A 23421-nucleotide genomic window follows, 5' to 3' on the forward strand; every position below is an offset into this window, starting at 1 on the left:
GATTGCTGGAGCAGCTACCTACTGGTGCGACTCTGTCGGAGATCATTGAGGTGGAGACTCCCCTCGAGGATATTCAGGAGATTCAGGAGATAATTAAAGCTCTAAGAATTGCTAACTCATCTGTGACGCGAATATGCAGATTATTCGCCTAAAGGCAAAGGCTTCTGGCTTTACGGTCCTAGCTCGCCAGGCTCTCTGGTTGAAGTCTTGGTCTGCGGATATGACTTCTAAATCCAGACTCCTTTCTCTTCCTTTCAAGGGGAAGATTTTATTCGGTCCATGGCTGGACTCCATTATTTCTACGGGTACCGGAGGGAAGGGTGCCTTCCTACCACAGGATTAGAAGAATAGGTATTGTCTAATTTTCATTCCTTTTGTTCTGAAAAATCATAACGACAGCAATCCTCATATAAGTCCGAGCAGCCCAAGAGTTCTTGGAAGCCGGCTCAGTCCTGTCATAAGTCCAAACAGACTAAGAAGCCTACCGAGATCAAATCGGCATGAATGGGCGGCCCCTGATCCGGGATTTGATCGAGTAGGGGAAAACTGTCTCTTTTTTCAGATGGAGGTGATCGGACTCATGGTGTCCTGTAAGCACATCATTCCCTTTGCCAGATTCCATCTCAGACACTTACAAATATGCATGCTGAGACAATGGAACGGCGACCATTCAGATCTGTCTCAACAGATTGTGCTGGACAAGCTGTCGAGAGACTCGCTCTCTTGGTGGTTCTGTCCAGATCATCTGTCCCAAGGCACGTGCTTCTTGAGACCGTCCTGGGAGATTGTGACTACAGACGCAAGCCTTTCTGGTCTGTGGACTCAGTAGGAGTCCTCCCTTCCGATCAATATATTAGAACTCCGGGCAATCTTCAATGCCTTCAAGGCTTGGCCCCTTCTGGGTTCGTCCCAGTTTATCAGATTCCAATCTGACAATATAACCTCGGTTGCCTACATCAACCATCAGGGGAAACGAGAAGTCCCTTGGCAATGAGAGCAGTATCTCAGATACTAGAGTGAGCGGAGACTCACAGATGTACGCTGTCAGTGATCCACATTTCGGGTGTGGACAACTGGGAAGCGGACTTCCTCCGCAGGCAATCCTTTCACCCAGGGGAATGGTCTCTCCACCCTGAGGTGTTTTCAGAGATATGCAACGAGTGGGGGATGCCGGAGATAGATCTCATGGCATCCCGCCTCAATACCAAGCTACCCAGGTACGGGTCGAGGGATCCTGAGGCGGAACTGATAGATGCCCTATCAGTACCATGGAGGTTCAGACTCGTATATCTTTTTCCTCCATTACCGCTTCTCCCTGGTGTGGTGACTTGCATCAAGCAGGAGTGAGCATCGGTGATTCTGATTGCTCCATCGTGGCTGCGAAGGACGTGGTTTGCTGATCTGGTGGGATGTCCTCATCTCCTCAGTGGAGGTTACCTTGTCGCAGAGATCTGCTGATACAGGGTCCCTTCGTTCATTAAAATCTAGATTCTCTGAGGCTGACTGTGTGGAGATTGAGCGCTTAGTCTTAGCCAAGAGAGGGTTTTCTGAGAATGTTATCGACACTCTGGTTCAAGCTCGTAAGCCAGTTACTTGTCGTATGGAGATCATACTTGTACTGGTGTGAAGAGTGTGGTTTTTCCTGGCATAAGGTTAAGGTTGCCAGAATTTTATCTTTTCTCCAGGATGAACTGGAGAAGGGTCTGTTAGTTCTCTGAAGTGACAGATATCGTCCCTGAAGGTGTTACTACACAAGAAATTGGCTTAGCTTCCAGATGTGCAGTCCTTTGTTAAGGCTCTGACTAGGATCAGATCTGTGTTTAGATCTGGGTCTCCGCCTTGAAGCCTCAATCTTGTTCTTAGTGTTTTGCAGCAGGCTCCGTTTGAGCCCATGCATACTGTTGATATTAAATTGTTATCTTGGAAGGTTCTTTTTTTGTTGGGTATTGCCTCTGCGCGCAGAGTTTCTGAGATTTCTGCCTTGCAATGTTGCCCCCCCCCCCCCCCCCCACTTATCTTGTTTTCCATGCTGATAAGGCGGTTTCACGTACTAAATTAGGGTTCCTCCCTGAGGTGGTGTCGGATTGTAACATTAATCAAGAAATTGTTGTTCCTTCTTTGTGTCCTAATCCTTCTTCAGCGAAGAAACGCTTTCTTCACAATCTAGATGTGGTTTTTGCCTTGAAGTTCTATCTTCATGCTACTAAGGAATTCAGACAATCTTCTTTGTCATCTATATAGGGAAGCGTAAGGGGCAGAAGGCTACTCCGACTTCCCTATCTTTCTGGTTGAGGAGTGTCATCCACTTAGCGGGCGACAGCCTCCTGAGAGGATAACGGCTCATTCCACTAGAGCAGTGGCTTCCTCCTGGGCTTTTAAGAACAAAGCCTCTATGGATCAGTTTTGTAAGGCGGCTACCTGGTCCTCCTTACACACCTTTTCTAAATTTTACAAGTTTGATGTGTTTGCTTCGGCTGAAGCAGTTTTTGGGAGAAAGGTTTTGCAGGCTGTGATGCCCTCAGAATAGGGCCCGCCTCTTATTTTGTTTCCTCCAGTTATTTAATTAGTGTCCTCTGGAGCTTGGGTATAGTTTTCCCAACAGTAAGGAATGAAGTCGTGGACTTTCCCTGCCTTATGGAAGGAAAACATAAGTTATGCTTACCAGATAAATTCCTTTCCTTCCTGGCAGAGAAAGTCCACGACCCCGCTCGTAATTTATTTTTGTTGGGCGGCTCCTTTTTTATATTATTTCTTCTGGCACCTTTATACCGTGATGTTTCTCCTAATTTTCCTTGTTCCCTCGGCAGAATGACTGGGGTATAGGAGAAGTGGGAGGGATATTTAAGCCTTTGGCTGGGATGTCTTTGCCTCCTCCTGGTGGCCAGGTGTTGTATTTCCCCACAGTAAGTAATGAAGTCGTGGACTCTCCCTGCCAGGAAGGAAAGGAATTTATCTTGTAAGCATAAAATATGTTTTTGTGATGCAAAATAAATATTTTTGATCTTTAAATACTGCTCTTTCATATGCATGATTGACATTTTTTAGTATAATGTACCTAAAAGGAATGTCTAATTTGTAAATGATAATGTATTTATTACGAAAAAACAGAACAGTCACCTATAAAATGTGTTAACATATTAAACGTTTATTAGTGCAATGCTAAATATCTATAACATCTGTCTGTTAGGTGGATGGAAATAATAGCACTCTCTGCATGAGCGTTCACTTCAAAATGCTCAAGAGACTAGTGGAAGAGCCCACCTTCAGTGAGATCCTTATTCCTTTACAGTCCGTGATGATCCCTACGCTTCCATCTACTTCAGGAACACACGCTGATCATGACCCCTTCCCAGGGCACTGGGCATATATAGCTGGTTTTGATGAGACGGTGAGACTCTGAAAATCAAGAAAACTCAGTGTAATAATCTTGATGAATCATAAATAATGAACATGAAAAAATAGCCTTTTATGTCATGCTATTTATTAAAGATTTATGTACTTTAAAAACACAGTATTGTAAATAAATAGTATATTTTAAAGGCCTTGAGGCATAAAAATATTGAGTTATATTGTTATATTGTTTATAATTTTCCCCAGAGGCTTTGTTTTAAAACAATCTGGAGAACAAAAATAATACATTGCCTCAATCCACAAGACTCTGCCCTAGTTTTCTAAATACTCCCTAAATACTCTACTGGTCAGGGATTCATACAATATACACTAACATTTTCTTATCTTAGTTCCTCCTTTAGTTATCCCCTTGATCCCCCTTAGCGTGTAAGCTTAGGAGCCTAGCTATTTTGTAGATCACCTTCATGAGAGCTGATTTACAACTCTTGGCAGCCCTCTATCCCTTTGTCTCCCATAATTGTTACCTTGCATATTAGACCCATGTTTTTAGCGCTGCGGAATCTGTTGGCGCTCTACAAATTACTGATAATCATGCATCAATACAGGTCGAGATTCTACCTTCTCTTCAAAAACCTAAGAAGATTTCATTGAAAGGGTCAGATGGGAAGTCCTATATTATGATGTGCAAACCAAAAGATGATCTGAGAAAAGACTGTCGACTTATGGAGTTCAACTCTTTGATCAACAAGGCAAGTATGATGCATTTATTGTGACTATTTGAGAGGGACAGTGAAGTCAAAAGTAAAGGCTCATGATTCAGATAGACTATGCCATTTTAAACAACTTTTCCATTTATTTTATTATCACATTTGCTTTTGTTCTGTTGGTATCCTTTGTTGAAGAGTACACCTTGGTAGGCTGATAGAAGTGTGTGCACATGTCTTTAGTACTGTATTGCAGCAATGTTTGCAACTATATATAACATTACTACAAACATTGTTGTAAACGGTACTGCTAGATGTGTGCACACTCTTGAGCTCACCTAGGATTACTCTTTAAAAAAAGGAATCCAAGAGAACTAAGCAAAATTTATAATAGAAGTAAATTGGAAAGCGGTTTACAATGTCTTGATCTATTCAGTCCATTTAAGTTTAATTTTGACTTTAGTGCCCCTTTAAACCTATTATGTTTTGTGAAGTCACTAATCACTTCTTGTGAAATTCATTAATTTTTTTTTATAGTTTTCGTAATTAATTTTTGAAGTTGTTTTTTTTATATTTCTGCTGTTGACTATTTTCTCATTGATCATAAACAGTCTAACCTCTTTTATGGAGTCTTTTATTTATCAAAGGAAAGATTCTAATATGAATTTATGTAACTTTAAAGGGACAGTCTACTTGAAAATGTCTAGTTTTTAAAAAGATAGATCCCTTATCTCATTACCCATTCTCAAGTTTTGCATAATCTACACTGTTCTATTAAAACACTTTTTACCTTTCAGATTACCTTGTATCTAAGCCAGAGCTTTCCAAACTTTTCATGTTGGCGACACACTTTTTAGACCTACATAATTTTGCGACAAAGTAATTCAGTTGTACTGGCAAACAGGATTTTAAACTATCTTGTTTTAAGAGATACGGACACATACATAAATGGTATAATAACTAAATGTATTTACAAGTAACAGTATGTATGTATGTGCAAGAATTAAAAAAAATTCTACTTACTATTTTAATGGGATGTATGAGGTTGATGGGATGAACACAATTTCTGAATATTTGGTGGAATATTAGATAAAGACACTCGCATTTCATCATCAAGTACTTTTACGCTTCCCCTTCCTATCCATATATCAAGAGCAGGAGCAGCAATGCACTACTGGGATCTAGCTGCAAAAAAAAAAACCCCAATGACTTCTGACTTCAGCTCAGCGTTTAAGCTGCCGCCCTCAGAGCTCGGTGAGTCCGATTGACTACTGCCCACGCTTCAAACACACTGCTGTCCCACTCACTGACTACACATGCAGTCACGAGCCAATTAAGGAGACTACACGTGCAGTCAGGAGCCAATGTGCCGCCAAAGCCGCCAATGGGAATAGTTTCAGTTCCCACTGAGCTGCGCCAATAGGTTAAGATCATCTGTGACCTCCTAGGTATCTATCACGTGTCAACCATGTGATATGCGTAGCAGGCAGGCGGAAAGTCAGAAACCCCCCCAAAAAAAAATTAAAATAAAATTTAAAAAAATTTGTGCTGAAGCAGGGACACACCTACACACTGCTACCGACACACTAGTGTGTCCCGACACACAGTTTGGAAAGCACTGATCTAAGCTTTTGTAGACTGCCCCCTTATCTCAGTTCTTTTGACAGACTTGCATTTTAACCAATCAGAACTGAATCATAAATAACTCCACTGCAGTGAACACAATATTATTTATAAGGCACACATGAACTAGTGCTGTCCAGCTGTTAAAAACTGTCAAATTGCAGTGCGATATGAGGCGTCATTCAAGAACTTAGAAATTAGCATATGAGCCTACATAGGTTTAGCTTTCAACAAAGAATACCAAGAGAACAAAGCAAATTTGATGACAAAAGTAAATTGCATGCCCTATCTGACTCATGAAAGTTTAATGTTGACTGTCCCTTTAACAGTGACATGATGATTGCTTGTACAGTAGGGTTGTTTTTTAAATGCTGATATTGGCACCACATGCATGCACCTGCTACCAATCTCTGAACTTACATGAGTGCTGATTGATAGGTACAGACTGTGCACAGAGCAAACCTACTAATCAATGCCTGTGTATGTATGTATTGGGTACTTGTAAAGCGTGGCTAATCACCCGTAAGGGTCTCAAGGCGCTGCTCATTTTCTCGACCTCGGAAGGATGAAGGGCTGAGTGGACCTCGCCGGGGATTGAACCTGCAACCCTTAGGTTGCTACAGAGTTCAGGATTTGTTTTTAGGATATGGTTGAAATTTGCAAACTAATTAAGAAAATATATAGTTTGACCAAAGTTGATAGAGTAACATTGTAGGATATTGCCACAAATTCCAGGTTTGAATCCAATCAAGACATCAATCTGGGATGCTTCTTGAATATATCTGTAGTATTTCTTGAATTTTCTACCAAAAATTTTTTTTTTCTCTTTCATCTAAAACTGAGCTAAATACCAACAGTTAGAACAATGTAGAGAGTTATAAGATCAATGGACAATTTCCCTTCTCTTGTATCTCAAATAAAGTGTAAGACAATGGGAAACCTGTTAAAGGAGAACTAATTTTCACTTAATAATACTTCTGTTATATGTTTGAAATGGTTATTTGTAGCTTGCCAAACTGCTGCAAGACATGTATTAAAGGGACATTAAACACTAAATAAATGCAAGCTAGAATGATGCATCCAAAGATTAGTCTGAGACTATCATGTAGGTGCATTTTTAAAGTTTTATTAGTTGTTTAAATATTGACAAAAAGTTTTTAGTGTCTCTAAAACAATGTGAGCTGCCATGTTGTAACTTAGGTTATTTTCTCTGCTCTGGACAATTAGGGACAGTTATAAATAGCTCACTAGAGTGTGGGACCAATGGCTGTGTGGAATATAACAGTGTTCTGTACTTCCATTTCTAACAGGAAGTGAAAAGCTCACAATTTCAGAATGGAATTACAGGAAAGGGGGACAAAATAAGTTATGAAGATATAGTGCAGATTTTCTTCTTAAAGGGAAAGAGTCCACAGCTACATTCATTACTTTTGGGAAGTAAGAACCTGGCCACCAGGAGGAGGCAAAGACACCCCAGCCAAAGGCTTAAATACTCCTCCTACTTCCCTCATCCCCCAGTCATTCTTTACCTTTCGTCCCAGGAGGTTGGCAGAGAAGTGTCAGAATTTAATTTGTCTCTTATGGAGGGTAGTACTCTTCGACATAGGACAGGAGTTTTAAGTAATCCTGTCAGTCTCTCAGTGAGGGCTTGGATGAAAGTTAGAGTCCGGAGATGCAGGGAGAGTCTTTCTGCGAAACCATCCCGACTCATGTTTACAGCTCCTCAAGCAATCAGCGTTGTCGAACCGGTAAGATTGTTTCATTTTACTTTCTTCGTGAATGTACTGTAATACAGATGATTTCACCAGAGGCTACCACCTTGCGGGATTAACTTAACATAAGGGTTTCAGTGAGTCTCCTTTTCGTATCTTGGAATCAAGGGTTAATATCTCCTGAGGGGGGTTATTGAACAGGGTTTTTTTAAATCATGTTTGTTATGTGATTCAATCTGCTTATGTGTAGTGTTAACTGGGCTCATGGCCGGAACATAAAGGCCTTTGGAAGTGACGCGACCTTATGGTTGGGCGCACTTTTTCTTTTTGAACTGTACGGTTCACCTTCTGACCGGGCGTGATTAGGTTCCGTCTTCCATTTTCAGTCGAATGGTGCACCTCTTTAGACATGTGGGGATGATGTCATTTCCTGACTGTTCTTTATTGAGATCCTTCTCAGTTTTTTTGAAGATTAGGCTGGTCCTGCGGGTAGGCCTGTTTTCTTCCTGGGCGTTCCCTACGGGTTTATTTTTATCCGAATAGGATGTCTTTTATTTTGTTTATTTGTTTCCTTTGGGTATCTTCTGGGATCGATACTCTCTGTTACTTCTGCAGAAGTTTTTTGTGGACATGTTAGTCCTATGTTTGTCTGTTTTCCCTTCTTCCCCTCTGAGGGAGGATTTATGCAGCTTGACGGTTAGGACCCTAGTTGCAGGCTGGTCCTGTTGGGTTCAGTTCTGTCTTGTGGCTGTTCAGACACGTGGCTCTGTTCTGCTTGGCTGGTCCGGTTGAGGCGCGGAGTGCTTATGTTATCATTTGTTTTACAGGTTTTGACTAAGCATTCTAGAGGACCTGTGGCTCTGTGAGGCAGGAAGGATTGTCTCAGTCCTTATAGCCTTCAATCTGGATGACTGGGTCAGTGGTGTTTTCCGCTGCGTCACTCTCTCTTGCGTCTGGTATTATCGGACCGTAGAATTTCCTCCTCCACGTAGTGGAGGGTTGGAGGGCTCCGCGCCCTCTTACCACCGACTTGAGCGGTTTGACCGTTTTTGAGGCTCTGGATGTCCTTTTTGGACTTGGTCCTCAGCAGCTAGCAGTTTGACGGGTAGTTTAGCTGCCTTGCAGCGGATGGTTTGCATTATGTAACCAGCTGCAGCTATTGCACATTAACTGTGTACTTTCTAGCCGTTTAAGGAGACCTTTTTGGTCTTCCTTCGTTGTCCCCGTGTGGGTTAGGTCTCCTTTTCGGGATCTGGGTTCCCCTTCGGGAGATGGTTGTTCCCTGTTTGGGACACTGGGTGTGATCTCCTTGGGATTTGCTTGCGGTTCTTCCCGGAGTTAGGGATTCTTTGCGCCCTTTTCTCCCTGTTATCCTCTGATTGTATGGAGGTGATGTGGAGACCAGCCGTGCTCGAGGGGCTTTGGCCTCGCTGTATTCCCTTGCCTTGTTATCCTGAGGCTGTTTGAGAGTCTAGGGTCATTGGACGGCTTTTGACACCTTAGCTCCTTTGGAGCGTTGGACTTTGGCAAGGGGTGGTCCCTTCCTTTGGTCGGGACATGCAAGGTTTTTGTCATCCGGGTTGATCTGGATATTGCATTAATATCCCCTGTGGTCTGGATTTTCATATCAGGCGGGGTGTTACATTCCCTGGTATTGTTTGTTTGAACTTGTTTTTTCCCTGGGGCTTCCGGTTGCTGAGGCTTCGCTCAGCATTTTCCCTTGTGGATCCCGTTGTTGGTTGTTACTGGACGTTTAGGCCTCAGGACTGATTTGGGGTTCCCCAGTTCCTGGGAACTTGGGCGATGTCCTTACTCGGACTGCTTGACCTGGTCACGGTTGGCCAGGTTTTTCTGAGTGACTGTTGCTCATCGGTTTGATTTGCGCCTTATGGTCAGGTTTTTAGGGGGATCCCTTTCAAGGTGCATCTGTGTTGGGGATTGATCTCTCCTTTAGCCTGGGGCTTCGTAGCTTGTGGACAGGTGCTGCCTTCTGGTCCCATCCCATTTCTTAGGGTGAGGGCTTATGCTTCTTTTTCTGGAGATGTAGTCCCTCTCTTAGGTCTTCTTCTGGTTTCAGGAGGTTGGAACTGTGGGTTAACCTTCGGAGAGGGGTGTTCTCTCTGGGTTGTTACGTTCCATCTGGAGTCTTGCTGGCTTTGTGTTGGGCCTTTTTGCTATATCCTTGGGTCTACGGCCTTGTTGTCTGTTCTGGAGTCGGGTTATACCCGTGCTAGGTTGGATGGAGGTGGCCATTCGTCCGCTCGTTTTTGAGCTGGTTTTGGGGTTCTCCTGTTTCCCTGTTTCAGACCTGCCGATGCTTGGGCTGGCCCGGCTGGGAGTGGGTTCTGAGAGACTTTGTCTCTTTCAGGATCTAGGTGGGCATAGTAGCTAGCTCCCTAGGCTTACAAGGAGAAGGTCCAGATTTACACTACCTTCGGGTTCTGGGTGTAATCTCTCGATTCAGGTTATGTCCCCTTTTGGAGACCCGTGTGTAGGTCTGGTGGCTGGATTGCCTAGAGTGTGCCCTCTGTCTGGGGGGTTCTTTTTTACAGTCTGTCTTCTTGCTGGCTGCCTCTGCTTCTCAGCAGTATTCTTCTGTGTTATCCTGATGATGTCTGCGTTTTCTTGACTCAGGGTTTTTCGTCTGGGTTGTTGCACGTTTTTTTGGTGGTTGCATACTTTAGTATTCTAAGTCCGCACAATGTAGGGACTCCGTCTTCCATTGTCTTTCGGGGCTCTGCATGAGTTTGAGAGTAAAGTTTCTCTGTTCCTATGCCTGTCTTATACTTCTGGTTTTTGAAGGGTGTAGGCGTAGCCTCCCCTTTTCTGTCGGGACCCAGTGGGTCTTTGTGAGCTGGGCTCGCTATTAGGGCTTTTTCCTTTTTTGGATGTTGTGTACTTTCGGTTTTCCTTCGGTTCTCCCTTGCCTTGTCCCTTTGGGAGTTTAGGCTGGTGTTCCCTTCATTAGTGGTAAGGGACCGGCTGTTGGGCGACGGTGTGTCTCCCGGAAGACTGTTGGCTCAGTTGAGTCCGATTTTGCGGTCTCTAGCTAGGCTGCTGGACTATTTGCGAGTCAGTGTCCTTGGGGCTTTTCCTTTTAAAGTTTTCTCGGCTTCGGACGAAGCAGGGTTCTTTGTTGGGCAGTGGTTCAGGCTTGGTGTCCTCAAAATGGGCCGCCTATTATACCCTCCCATCTTGGCATTCAGTGTCCTCTATAGCTTGGGTATTGTTTTCCCAAAAGTAATGAGGTAAAGTGAATGCAGCTGTGGACTCTTTCCATTTAAGAAGAAAAACATAAATTATGCTTCTGATGGAAAGAGTCCACAGCTCCCCACCCGTAATTTTATATGGGGCGTCCTTATTTTATTCTTCTGGCACCTTTCACCCTGATATTTCTTCTACTGTTCCTTGTTCCTCGGCAGAATGACTGGGGGATGAGGGAAGTGGGAGGAGTATTTAAGCCTTTGGCTGGGGTGTCTTTGCCTCCTCGGTGGCCAGGTTGTTATTTCCCAAAAGTTATGAATGCAGCTGTATATATATATAGTTTACCATTTTATATTATGCAAATTTCCCAATCAGTGTTACCACTCCAGGATTCTAGGATGTGTAAAGTCCCAGAAGTAGAATCCCTTAGGATTTCAGAAAAGAAAATATCCAAATGTTCCCAAAGAATGTCTTATTAGAAAACTGTAGTGGCCGCTCTAATCACCACATGCACAGGATGATCTAAGACAAAGAGAAATAAAAAAAAAGGCGCCTCTTGGTGCAATAGCATTTCACAATGAGGAATTTTTCCCTCTATGTGGCAAATAATATACTCACAAGTGGAGCAGCACCCAACATGCTGATTGAAGCAGACTGAGATATCACAGTGTCTCAGCTCACTGAACCAGGGTGTGGAGTCAGCTACTCCCAGCTGGGCTCAATCAGCCTCACAGGAATAATGATGTGAACACAAAATGGATTTTAAACCATTTAGTTGGATCAATTTTGATTGGCTATGTTAACCTTTATAAGGTAGATGTGAACAGAAAACAGATTATGCCTGAGGAAACAGCGTACCTGTTTTAAGAGCTAGATATACTTATCAGCTCTATAAGATTTTAACATGCTTTTAATAAACGGTGTTTTATTTGTTTAAAAACCATTTGTGTTCATATCATTATTCCTGTGAGGCTGATTGAGCCCAGCTGGGAGTAGCTGACTCCACACCCTGGTTCAGTGAGCTGAGACACTGCGATATCTCAGTCTGCTTCAGTCAGCACGTTGGGTACTGCTCCACTTGTGTGTGTATATTATTTGCCACATAGAGGGAAGAATTCCACATTGTGAAATTTTATTGCACCAAGAGGCACCTTCTTTTTATTTATCTTTGTCTTAGATCATTTTATATTAGCATCTCAAAGTGTTTAAAGTTCCTTTATTCGGGGGGGCGTGTTCTGCAGCCGCCATAACAAGCCGCAAAAAGAGAAGCTCTGCATAAACTTGGGCTAATTTGCTGGATCTCATACTTTATAATTATCTTTTCCTTGCTAAGAAAGCATATCCTGTTAGAGGGAGATCAGCTGAATTGAATGATATCAAATGGAACGTATCTCCTATGGCGGCCTAGAAAAATCGCTCCCCGGGGTCAGCAGGCCTAACCCGCTCTGGGAATGTGTACTTACTGGGAACTACTCACAACGATCCTCACGTCGAAACTGACGCTAGTGTTGGATGAGAGAAGCCTAACAGGGCACAACAAGGAGGCTATGGAAGCAGTAGACGCATGGGAGCGCAAACTAATGTGCGCAACCTCACAATTCTATGTACAGCTACAGAGAGATCTCAACTCGCTACTTTTTGCAGTTACGGCTCAACATGCTACTTCCTTCCCGAAGCCTGCTGAGCAATACCATCCGACAGGCATGGACACCCTTACCTTGGAACCACAGGTACAGTCAGTATATCCTCCTACTTCATGCTACCCGGCTCTTGAGCTAGCCACGTCACCGTACCTTTCTACAGACCCCACTGAGCCGGAGAGGAGGGCAGCTAGCTTGCCTAACACGTTGGTAAGCCGACCTTTGGCCCGGGGAAACCAGGTAAAACTTGGCTCCTTTGGCACCTGGTCTTGAAAGACTGTAGACAGCAGGATACTTTCATAACCCTTCATGCTGAGGGCACTAGATTTGGACTGTTCGAGATGGGGAGCCCTCCTTACATTTCAATGACGGAGGACTTACCACAAGAGAGTCTGATCGCAGGGAACGGCCCTTACTACATTACTGCCTGAGAGTTAAAGCTAGCATGTTTTTTTAGTTGGACTCCCCTCTTCAATACATCAGACTGGGTGTCGGATAAAACCGACAATGGAAGTAAGGTTACAGCCATCTAGTTGAGGCTGGATAGTCTCCAATACGTTATACCAGTCTACAATAAACCCAAGTTGAAATACCTAACGTATTCCTATTACTGTACAGTTTTGACTTATCCTATATTATGACCCTAAGTTTTATACAAGACTTTACTGCATATATCCGAGTTGTGAATATTGTTGTGTTGTTTTCCCTTGCTGTACCTGTTGTATTGGGCTTCTGTTCTAAAACACAAATTAATGGGGTTAACCTTTGCTCTGTCTAACAAATTTCTCTCCTATACCTCTACCAAGGTTTAAGTACAAAGACTGAGGCATATAAATAGTACCTAGCTCTAAGATCGCCCATATTGCGATTCTGCACTTTTTAAGACACTTTATTTGGCATTAAATGGGGTTACATATATACAGACAGCTCATTTAATCCATAACTAAGATAGTTCAGTATTTAAGCTATGCCTTATGGTTTGGAGGATTCAGGTTGCGAAAATAACTGAAATAATTTCATATGACTACACGTAAAGGCATACCCTTGTTACACCAAGGTACACTAGAGGGAACCCCGTTGCTTTGATTTGTCTGACTGTTTGAATATAGTTATTGGGAGCCCCTAATTAGGGCTCTAGATCAACTTTGCATTTTCCCACACTGCCAGCGTCTGAGGCAGTGTGGCATACTGAAAGCTACAGTTATATGAAAATTAAGCCATATAGAGTGCGTGTACAGGCCCTCTGTGATTCTAGGTAGGGTACATTAGGAATCTTGTATGCTGCTGATGCCACAATCACATTAGGATATGAGCCTATATATTCGGATGTATAGCTAACTATAATAGCTCCTGTAACCTTGAGTGACTACTTGCAACCTAGTCGCACTTAAGTATCACCATAATCTATGCCCCAAAGCCGGAGTATCTACCGTATCCTCTTTATAGAAGCATTAAACAAAGCCCCTATAAATCTAGCTTGAATCTAGTTTAAGACTATTGCAAATAAAACATGGTGGCCCAATATGTCAGTTCCCAAAGCCTCATGTTACCTATACTTTTCATAAATTATTAATCCTGCTACGCCATACTCCTTTTATCACCAGGTCCAAGAGTGACCGTGTTTTTCATTAGCGCATCTCCTATAAGTAATATAGCTTACATGGGTCCATGAGTGGCCTGTTGAACCATTTGAGGTGCATTCATTCTCTATATTAAAATAAAATGAGGTTCCACTTCCTTAGTTCAGTAGTTACTTGCTGTATAGCTTTGTCATGACATTCTAAATTTTGAAAACTTTGTAGTGTGCAAATTTTATTTTTCTTACAGGTCTGATTGTAATGGCTAAATCAACTTATACTGTACCTACTGTGTTTTTTACTGAACTCTTGATTATTGTTTTGTACACGCACAACCTCAATAAGTTCCTTTATTCAGTGCATTCTTTATGTTACTCCACAATACACAGTATAAGAATTGTAAATGAGAAAGAAGTTCCATGTTAGAGAACCAATTGTAAGTAGTTGTTTAGTTATTGTAAGTATATTGCATCATCTTATCATAACATTTTTAAATATTGCTTTGAACAGTGCTTGAGAAAAGATGCTGAGTCTCGGAGGAGGGAACTTCACATCCGTACCTATGCAGTTATTCCTTTAAATGATGAATGTGGGATTATAGAGTGGGTTAACAATACAGCCGGTCTAAGAAATATACTCATCAAGCTGTACAAGGAAAAAGGTAAGTAAACCAGGTTCTTTAAGCTGTGGTCAGTTGGAAGCAAATGCACACGTAACCTTGATTTTATTTAATAAAGTCAGAACCACTGTTTATTTTCCTAATACATATTTTTGGCTTGAATGTTTGCTTTAAACACCCAGGAATTGTAGATTACCTCAAATTATATTTTTTTGTGTGTGTTTGCAAATGTTTTACATAAAATATTTATCATCTAAGAGAGAACACACTATTCTATACTGTCTAACTTTTTAGGGTTAACTATATGCTGATTTATTTTAAAATGACTTGCAAATGATGCATTAAAATTAATATAAAGTCCAGCAGTCTGGAACAGCACTTTAGGAACTGAAGGGACACTTAAGTAATTTTACATAAATATATATATATTCCAGAAAGGACAGCACAATCTTACATCAAAGGAAAATGCCATGGTGCACTGCAGAAAAGTGTATCCAGGTCAGTCCAAAGACACAGGCACTCAGTGGTCTTTAAAGGGATATTCCAGCCAAAATTTTAAAACACATGGGTGCATTTCAGTATTTAACAGAAGCAATTTTTTAATATACATGCATTAGCAAAAATGCTTCTAATAAAAGCTATAGCTGTTTCAAAAGTGTATTTAAGTATGCAACGTGCACCAGCATTTTAAACAAAGCACTTACTCAGAGAGCCTAAGGTGCTTGTACCATCTGGTAATGACTCAATTTGTTAATGACTGACATGATACAAACCCCACTGATGATCTGAGCAGCTGCATTATTTAAAATGTAAGTGCAGTGACAATATCTAGTTATGCTTCACATGCACGTGCAGAGAAAAATGTTAACTCTAAAACAGTGATAACTTTTACTAGAAGCATTTTTGCCAATACATGTATATTGCAAATATGTTCCTATTCAAAGATGTAATAAATCTATGTCCATTTAATTTTTGACTGGAATGTCCCTTTAAATAAAAAATGATTATTTATTATATCAAGTTAAAAAAAAGAGACATAACGTTTCGGCACATTGCTGTGCCTTTGTCAAACAAGTACAACATGAAACCTAAAACTAAGGTATTTCAATGGATACGACTATTATCCTTGAACCTTCAGGCTTTTCTATATATTCCGATCATAACCCTGCTTCTTTATGTTCAATGAATGTCACAATAATTCCCCACAATATGGGAATATTATGATAAGCAATAATCCTGAATTAACTCATTCAAATACTTTTTTTAAAGAAATCTTTAATATTGCCTATCACTAGTCATTAATTATAGGAAATAATAAGATCTATAATACAATAAACAGCAATTAGACTGCCACAATAAAGTAAAGGAAAATCTAATCTTGTTGCATTTCAGAAAGAAAATCCTGGGAGACAAACATGAAAATACATGTCACCATATTTTTAATGAAATAATGCAACAATGGCTAAAAGTATTAACATGTATTATGCAGGACTTAAATAGCTAGTATATGTCTTTTTTTTCTCAGAATAATAACAGGAAAACCTGATGATTGTCCATAAGAATAAAATTCTGTATAAATAGGACATTGTTGTATAAAAACAATGTTATGTATAAAAACAGTTGTGTTATTGCAGTTTATGTGATTTACTCATGTTTTTATTTTTTTAGTTTTGCATTGTGTATCACACAATTAAAACAATATTTAGAAATTTTAAAACACGGAAGTATTTAATATAAATTATATGTATAAACCGTAATATCTTTAAATGTAGGTGAGTATAACCAAACAGTATGGTTACACTAATAAAATGTATTCTTAAATATGCAGAGATGTCATACTTTTCCTTTCTAAAGATGATAGGTTCTGAAATGTTATTGATTCATTTCTAAGGTATATACATGGGTGGAAAGGAACTTCGCCAATGCATGTTGCCAAAAGGAGCGCCTTTGCAAGAAAAACTAAAAGTCTTTAAAGAGGTTCTCTTGGCTCGGCATCCTCCAGTATTCCAAGAATGGTTTTTGAGAACGTTTCCTGATCCTACATCTTGGTCAGTAGTTTTAAGCTTATGTAATTTAATACCTAATACATAGACCCAAATGCTGGAAACATATTATTATAATTTTGTGTGTGAAAATAGCTTGTTTATACTTATATTAGTGTGAGATATATTAACCATTAAATTAGGAAAGACATAAAAAAGAGATCCATATTTCATTGTATGTGATTAAGTGGTTCAAATATTCTATCTGTCCTGAATGCAAGCAAGTTAATTGTAGTATTTTTCTCCAACATAGGTGTGTCCGGTCCACGGCGTCATCCTTACTTGTGGGATATTCTCTTCCCCAACAGGAAATGGCAAAGAGCCCAGCAAAGCTGGTCACATGATCCCTCCTAGGCTCCGCCTTCCCCAGTCATTCTCTTTGCCGTTGTACAGGCAACATCTCCACGGAGATGGCTTAGAGTTTTTTGGTGTTTAAATGTAGTTTTTATTCTTCAATCAAGAGTTTGTTATTTTAAAATAGTGCTGGTATGTACTATTTACTCTGAAACAGGAAAGAGATGAAGATTTCTGTTTGTAAGAGGAAAATGATTTTAGCAACCGTTACTAAAATCGATGGCTGTTTCCACACAGGACTGTTGAGAGGAATTAACTTCAGTTGGGGGAAACAGTGAGCAGACTTTTGCTGCTTGAGGTATGACACATTTCTAACAAGACTCGGTAATGCTGGAAGCTGTCATTTTCCCTATGGGAACCGGTAAGCCATTTTCTTAGTTTAAGTAAAAGAATAAAGGGCTTCATTAGGGCTTAAAAAACTGGTAGGCATTTTTCTGGGCTAAAACGATTGCTTTACTAAGTATATTTGGCAGATTATTACTTTTAATAGTTGTTAAATCTTGGGGATTGTTTTAATAAAAACGGCAGGCACTGTATTGGACACCTTTTTCACTGGGGGCCTTTTCTAGTCATAGACAGAGCCTCATTTTCGCGCCTCTAATGCGCAGTTGTTTTTGGAAAGCATGGCATGCAGATGCATGTGTGAGGAGCTAAGAACCACTGAAAAAGCTTATAGAAGGCATCATTTGGTATCGTATTCCCCTCTGGGCTTGGTTGGGTCTCAGCAAAGCAGATACCTGGGACTGTATAGGGGTTAAATGTAAAAATGGCTCCGGTTCCGTTATTTTAAGGGTTAAAGCTTTCAAATTTGGTGTGCAATACTTTTAAGGCTTTAAGTTACTGTGGTGAAATTTTGGTGAAATTTGAACAATTCCTTCATACTTTTTCACATATTCAGTAATAAAGTGTGTTCAGTTTGAAATTTAAAGGGACAGTAACGGTTTTATTGTAAAACGTTTTTTGTGCTTTGTTGACAAGTTTAAGCCTGTTTAACATGTCTGAACCATCAGATAACGATGTTCTATATGTATGAAAGCCAATGTGTCTCCCCATTTAAATATATGTGATATATTTGTGTCATAATGTCCAAACAAAGTAGGGATAATAATGCCATAGATATGCTATTGCCCAAGATGATTCCTCTAATGAGGGGAGTAAGCATGGTACTGCATCATCCCCTTCTGTGTCTACACCAGTTTTGCCCACACAAGAGGCCCCTAGTACATCTAGTGCGCCAATACTTATTACCATACAACAATTAATGGCTGTAATGGATAATTCTATTGCATGCATTTTTTTTCCAAAATGCCTACTTATCAGAGAAAGCGTGATTGCTCTGTTTTAAACACTGAAGAGCAAGAGGACGCTGATGATATCTGTTCTGACATACCCTCACACCTATCTGAAGGGGCCAGGAGGGAGGTTTTGTCTGAGGGAGAAATTTCAGATTCAGGGAAAATTTCTCAACAAGCAGAACCTGATATTGTAACTTTTAAATTTAAATTTCAACATCTCCACGCACTACTTAAGGAGGTATTATCTACTCTGGATGATTGTGACAATTTGGTCATTCCAGAGAAATTAGGTAAGATGGACAAGTTCCTAGAGGTTCCGGTGCCCCCCGATGTTTTTCCTATACCCAAGCGAGTGGCGGACATAGTAAATAAGGAGTGGGAAAGGCCCGGCATACCTTTTGTCCTCCCCCTATATTTAAGAAATTAGTTCCTATAGTCAACCCCAGAAAGGACTTATAGCATACAGTCCCCAAGGTCGAGGGGGCGGTTTCTACTGTAAACAAACGCACTTCTATTCCTATAGAAGATAGTTGTGCTTTCAAGATCCTATGGATTAAAGGTTAGAGGGTTTGCTTAAAAAGATGTTTGTTCAGCAAGGTTACCTTCTACAACCAATTTCATGCATTGTTTCTGTCACTACAGCTGCGTGTTTCTGGTTCGAAGAACTAGAAAAGTCGCTCAATAAAGAATCTTCGTACGAGGAGGTTTTGGACAGAGTTCAAGCTCTTAAATTGGCTAACTCTTTTTTATTTTAGATGCCGCTTTGCAATTAGCTAGATTAGCGGCGAATAATTCAGGGTTTGCTATCGTGGCGCGCAGAGCGCTTTTGCTTAACATCCCTTTCAAGGGTAAAACACTGTTTGGCCCTGACTTGAAAGAGATTATTTCAGACATCACTGGGGGAAAGGGCCACGCCCTTCCTCTGGATAGGTCTTTTAAGGCTAAAAAGAAGCCAAATTTTCGTCCCTTTCGCAGAAACGGACCAGCCTCAAATTCTACACCCTCTAAGCAAGAGGGTAATACTTCTCAAACCAAGCCAGCCTGGAGGCCGATGCAAGGCTGGAACAAGGGTAAGCAGGCCAAGTCACCTGCCACTGCTACCAAAACAGCATGAAGTGTTGGCCCCCGATCTGGGAAGGATCTGGTGGGGGGCAGACTTTCTCTCTTTGCTCAGGCTGGGGCAAGAGATGTTCAGGATCCTTGGGCGCTAGAAATAGTTTCTCAAGGTTATCTCCTGGAATTCAGGGAACTACCCCCAAGGGGAAGGTTCCACGGGTCTCAATTATCTTCGAACAGGCATTCTTACACTGTGTAGAAGACCTGTTAAGCATGGGAGTGATTCATCCTGTTCCATTAGGAGAACAAGGGATGGGTTTTTACTCCAACCTGTTCATAATTCCCAAAAAAGAGGGAACATTCAGACCTATTTTAGATCTCAAGATTCTAAACAAGTTTCTAAGGGTTTCATCATTCAAAATGGAAACCATTCGAACGATCCTTCCTACCATCCAGGAAGGTCAATTCATGACCACGGTGGACTTAAAGGATGCGTACCTACGTATTCCTATCCACAAGGAACATTTTCGGTTCCTAAGGTTCGCCTTTCTGGACAAGCATTACCTGTGGCACTTCCATTCGGATTAGCCACTGCTCCAAGGATTTTCACAAGGGTACTAGGGTCCCTTCTAGCGGTGCTAAGACCAAGGGGCATTTCAGTAGTACCTTACTTGGACGACATCCTGATTCAAGTGTCGTCTCTGTCAAAAGCAAGGGCTCATACGGACATTGTCCTAGCCTTTCTCAGATCTCACAGGTGGAAAGTGAACATAGAAAAAAGTTCTCTGTCCCCGTCAACAAGAGTTCCCTTCTTGGGAACAATAATAGTTTCCTTAGAAATGAAGGTTTTTCTGACAGAGGCCAGAAAATCAAAACTTCTAAGCTCTTGTCAGGTACTTCATTCTGTTCTTCTTCCTTCCATAGCGCAGTCCATGGAAGTAATAGGGTTGATGGTTGCGGCAATGGACATAGTTCCTTTTGCACGAATTCATCTAAGACCATTGCACCTGGGCATGCTCAGACAGTGGAATGGGGATTATACAGACTTGTCTCCGACGATACAAGTAGATCAAATAACCAGAGATTCACTCCGTTGGTGGCTGACCCTGGACAACCTGTCACAGGGAATGAGCTTCCGCAGACCAGAATAGGTCATTGTCACGACCGACGCCAGTCTGGTGGGCTGGGGCGCGGTCTGGGAACCCCTGAAAACTCAGGGTCTATGGTTTCGGGAAGACTCTCTTCTCCCGATAAACATAATGGAAATCTTTGCCCAAATAACTCAATTATGGGGCATTCCAGACTTGGTTCTGATGGCCTCTCGTCAGAACTTCATGGTCCCTTGTTACGGGTCCAAATCCAGGGATCCCAAGGCGACTCTATTGGATACAATAGTAGCACCTTGGATCTTCAACCTAGCTTATGTATTCCCACCGTTTCCTCTCATTCCCAGGCTGGTAGCCAGGATCAATCTGGAGAGGGCTTCGGTGACCTTGATAGTTCCTGTGTGGCCACGCAGGACTTGGTATGCAGACCTGGTGAATGGGTCATCGGCTCCACCATGGAAGCTACCTTTGAGACAGGACCTTCTTATTCAGGGTCCATTCGAACATCCGAATCTGGTTTTCCTCCAACTGACTGCTTGGAGTTTGAACGCTTGATTTTATCAAAGCGTGGGTTTTCAGATTCTGTAATAGATACTCTTATTCAGGCTAGAAAGCCTGTAACTAGAAAAATTTACCATAATATATGGAAAAAATATATCTGTTGGTGTGAATCTAAAGGATTCCCATGGAACAAGATAAAATTCCTAAGATTCTTTCCTTTCTACAAGAAGGTTTGGAGAAAGGATTTTCTGCGAGTTCTCTGAAGGGACAGATCTCTGCTTTATCTGTTTTACTTCACAAAAGGCTGGCAGCTGTGCCAGACGTTTAAGCGTTTGTTCAGGCTCTGGTTAGAATCAAGCCTGTTTACAGACCTTTGACTCTTCCCTGGAGTCTTAATCTAGTTCTTTCAGTTCTTCAAGGGGTTCCGTTTGAACCCTTACATTCCATAGATATTAGGTTATTATCTTGGAAAGTTTTGTTTTAGGTTGCAATTTCTTCCGCTAGAAGAGTTTCTGAGTTATCTGCTCTGCAGTGTTCTCCGCCCTATCTGGTCCATGCAGATAAGGTGGTTTTTACGTACTGAGCCTGGTTTTCTTCCGAAGGTTGTTTCCAACAAAAATTTTAACCAGGAGATAATTGTACCTTCTTTGTGTTACACAATTTGGACGTTGTCCGTGCTCTAAAATTCTATTTAGATGCTACAAAGGATTTCAGACAAACATCTTCCTTGTTTGTTGTTTATTCTGGTAAAAGGAGAGGTCAAAAAGCAACTTCTACCTCTCTATCTTTTTGGCTTAAAAGCATCATCAGATTGGCTTATGAGACTGCCGGACGGCAGCCTCCTGAAAGAATCACAGCTCATTCCACTAGGGCCGTGGCTTCCACATGGGCCTTTAAGAACGAGGCTTCTGTTGATCAGATATGTAAGGCAGCGACTTGGTCTTCACTGCACACTTTTACCAAATTTTACAAATTTGATACTTTTGCTTCTTCTGAGGCTATTTTTGGGAGAAAGGTTTTGCAAACCGTGGTGCCTTCCATCTAGGTGACCTGATTTGCTCCCTCCCATCATCCGTGTCCTAAAGCTTTGGTATTGGTTCCCACAAGTAAGGATGACGCCGTGGACCGGACACACCTATGTTGGAGAAAACAGAATTTATGTTTACCTGATAAATTACTTTCTCCAACGGTGTGTCCGGTCCACGGCCCGCCCTGGTTTTTTAATCAGGTCTGATGATTTATTTTCTTTAACTACAGTCACCACGGTATCATATGATTTCTCCTATGCAAATATTCCTCCTTTACGTCGGTCGAATGACTGGGGAAGGCGGAGCCTAGGAGGGATCATGTGACCAGCTTTGCTGGGCTCTTTGCCATTTCCTGTTGGGGAAGAGAATATCCCACAAGTAAGGATGACGCCGTGGACCGGACACACCGTTGGAGAAAGTAATTTATCAGGTAAACATAAATTCTGTTTTTTTGCGAACCTGAGGACTTCCTAATAGATTATGCACTAGTGTTCTGAAATGAAAGATTGTTTCTCTCACAGGGACATCCTATTTATAAATGTTAAAAAAATATTTACTTCCTTTTAATTAAATAAAAAATGCTGCAGCCATAACAAATATGTATATGTGTTAAAATCTAATTTTTGTGCTAATGTATAAAATCCAAGTTATTGAAGGTTATACAAGAAAACCCGGGGGGGGGGGGGGGGATTGCTTCTGAATATGTTCCAGCTGAAGAGGCTTGTTGTGCACGGGTTTGATTCATTACAGCTGACATCCAAGATTTTTTTTAAATAACTAATAAAAACTAACTAAGAGCATGAAATAATAGTATTTATGCTTTAAAAAAACAGTATATTGGAGAGAAAAAATCTCTACTTTGTTATATATATATATATATATATATATATATATATTTCTTAAGATATGGTCAGTCCATGGAGTCCTCAATTAATGTTGGGAATATCACTCCTGGCCAGCAGGAGGAGGCAAAGAGCACCACAGCAAAGCTGTTAAATACCACTCCCCTCCCCACAATCCCAGTCATTCTCTTTGCCTTCAGTGCAAGGAGGAGGTGAAGTTTTGGTGTCTGTATTCAAATTTCTACAATCAAGAATTTATTTTAGGTTTGCTCTTATCTTTTTTGTCTCTGGGTGTAGCTGTACTCCACATTAGTCTTTAGTATGGCTGTGGTAGCTTTCAAGCAGTTTGGAACTTGTGGGGTGGGCCTCACTGAATTTTCCTAACAGATTGCTGCCCTTACATGGAAAGCCAGAGTAGGTCTCTGTCAGGAGTGGCTTCCTCTCATACCGGATGAGCTGTCCTCCTGCCGGACAGCCTGAGATGTAGGTAAGTGCGATTTTGTTGTTTTATAAAGAAGACACAGGATTTTGGCACTAAAATTGTTTACTGCATTTTTATTGGGGGCTAAATCTCCTGTTTTTACAAGCAGGTTTCGTTAGACAGGACGCAGGCACTGGGGCTTTGAGAGATGGTTCAAACGTATAGGGTTAACCCAGTCAGTCAAACTATAGGTGGTTCAGTATAATTCAATCCGGAGTTTTATCGGATAGGCCTTGACATGTCTCAGTTTAGATAACTAACTCCTGAGACATGTTCACAGAGCGGT

General features: G+C 41.3%; 1 protein-coding gene across 1 annotated transcript in view; it reads left to right on the forward strand.

Annotated features, from left to right (window-relative positions):
* The window catches only part of ATR (ATR serine/threonine kinase), a 455512-nt gene that overhangs the window by 393242 nt on the left and 38849 nt on the right, over window positions 1–23421 (forward strand). The window contains exons 41-44 of the mRNA XM_053711664.1: window positions 3188–3388; window positions 3957–4100; window positions 14322–14472; window positions 16322–16478. Of these exons, the coding sequence (XP_053567639.1) occupies window positions 3188–3388; window positions 3957–4100; window positions 14322–14472; window positions 16322–16478 (653 nt within the window). The remainder of the gene's footprint in view (window positions 1–3187; window positions 3389–3956; window positions 4101–14321; window positions 14473–16321; window positions 16479–23421) is intronic.

This window comes from Bombina bombina, chromosome 4 (assembly GCF_027579735.1).
Source record: "Bombina bombina isolate aBomBom1 chromosome 4, aBomBom1.pri, whole genome shotgun sequence".
NCBI classification, from domain to species: domain Eukaryota; kingdom Metazoa; phylum Chordata; class Amphibia; order Anura; family Bombinatoridae; genus Bombina; species Bombina bombina.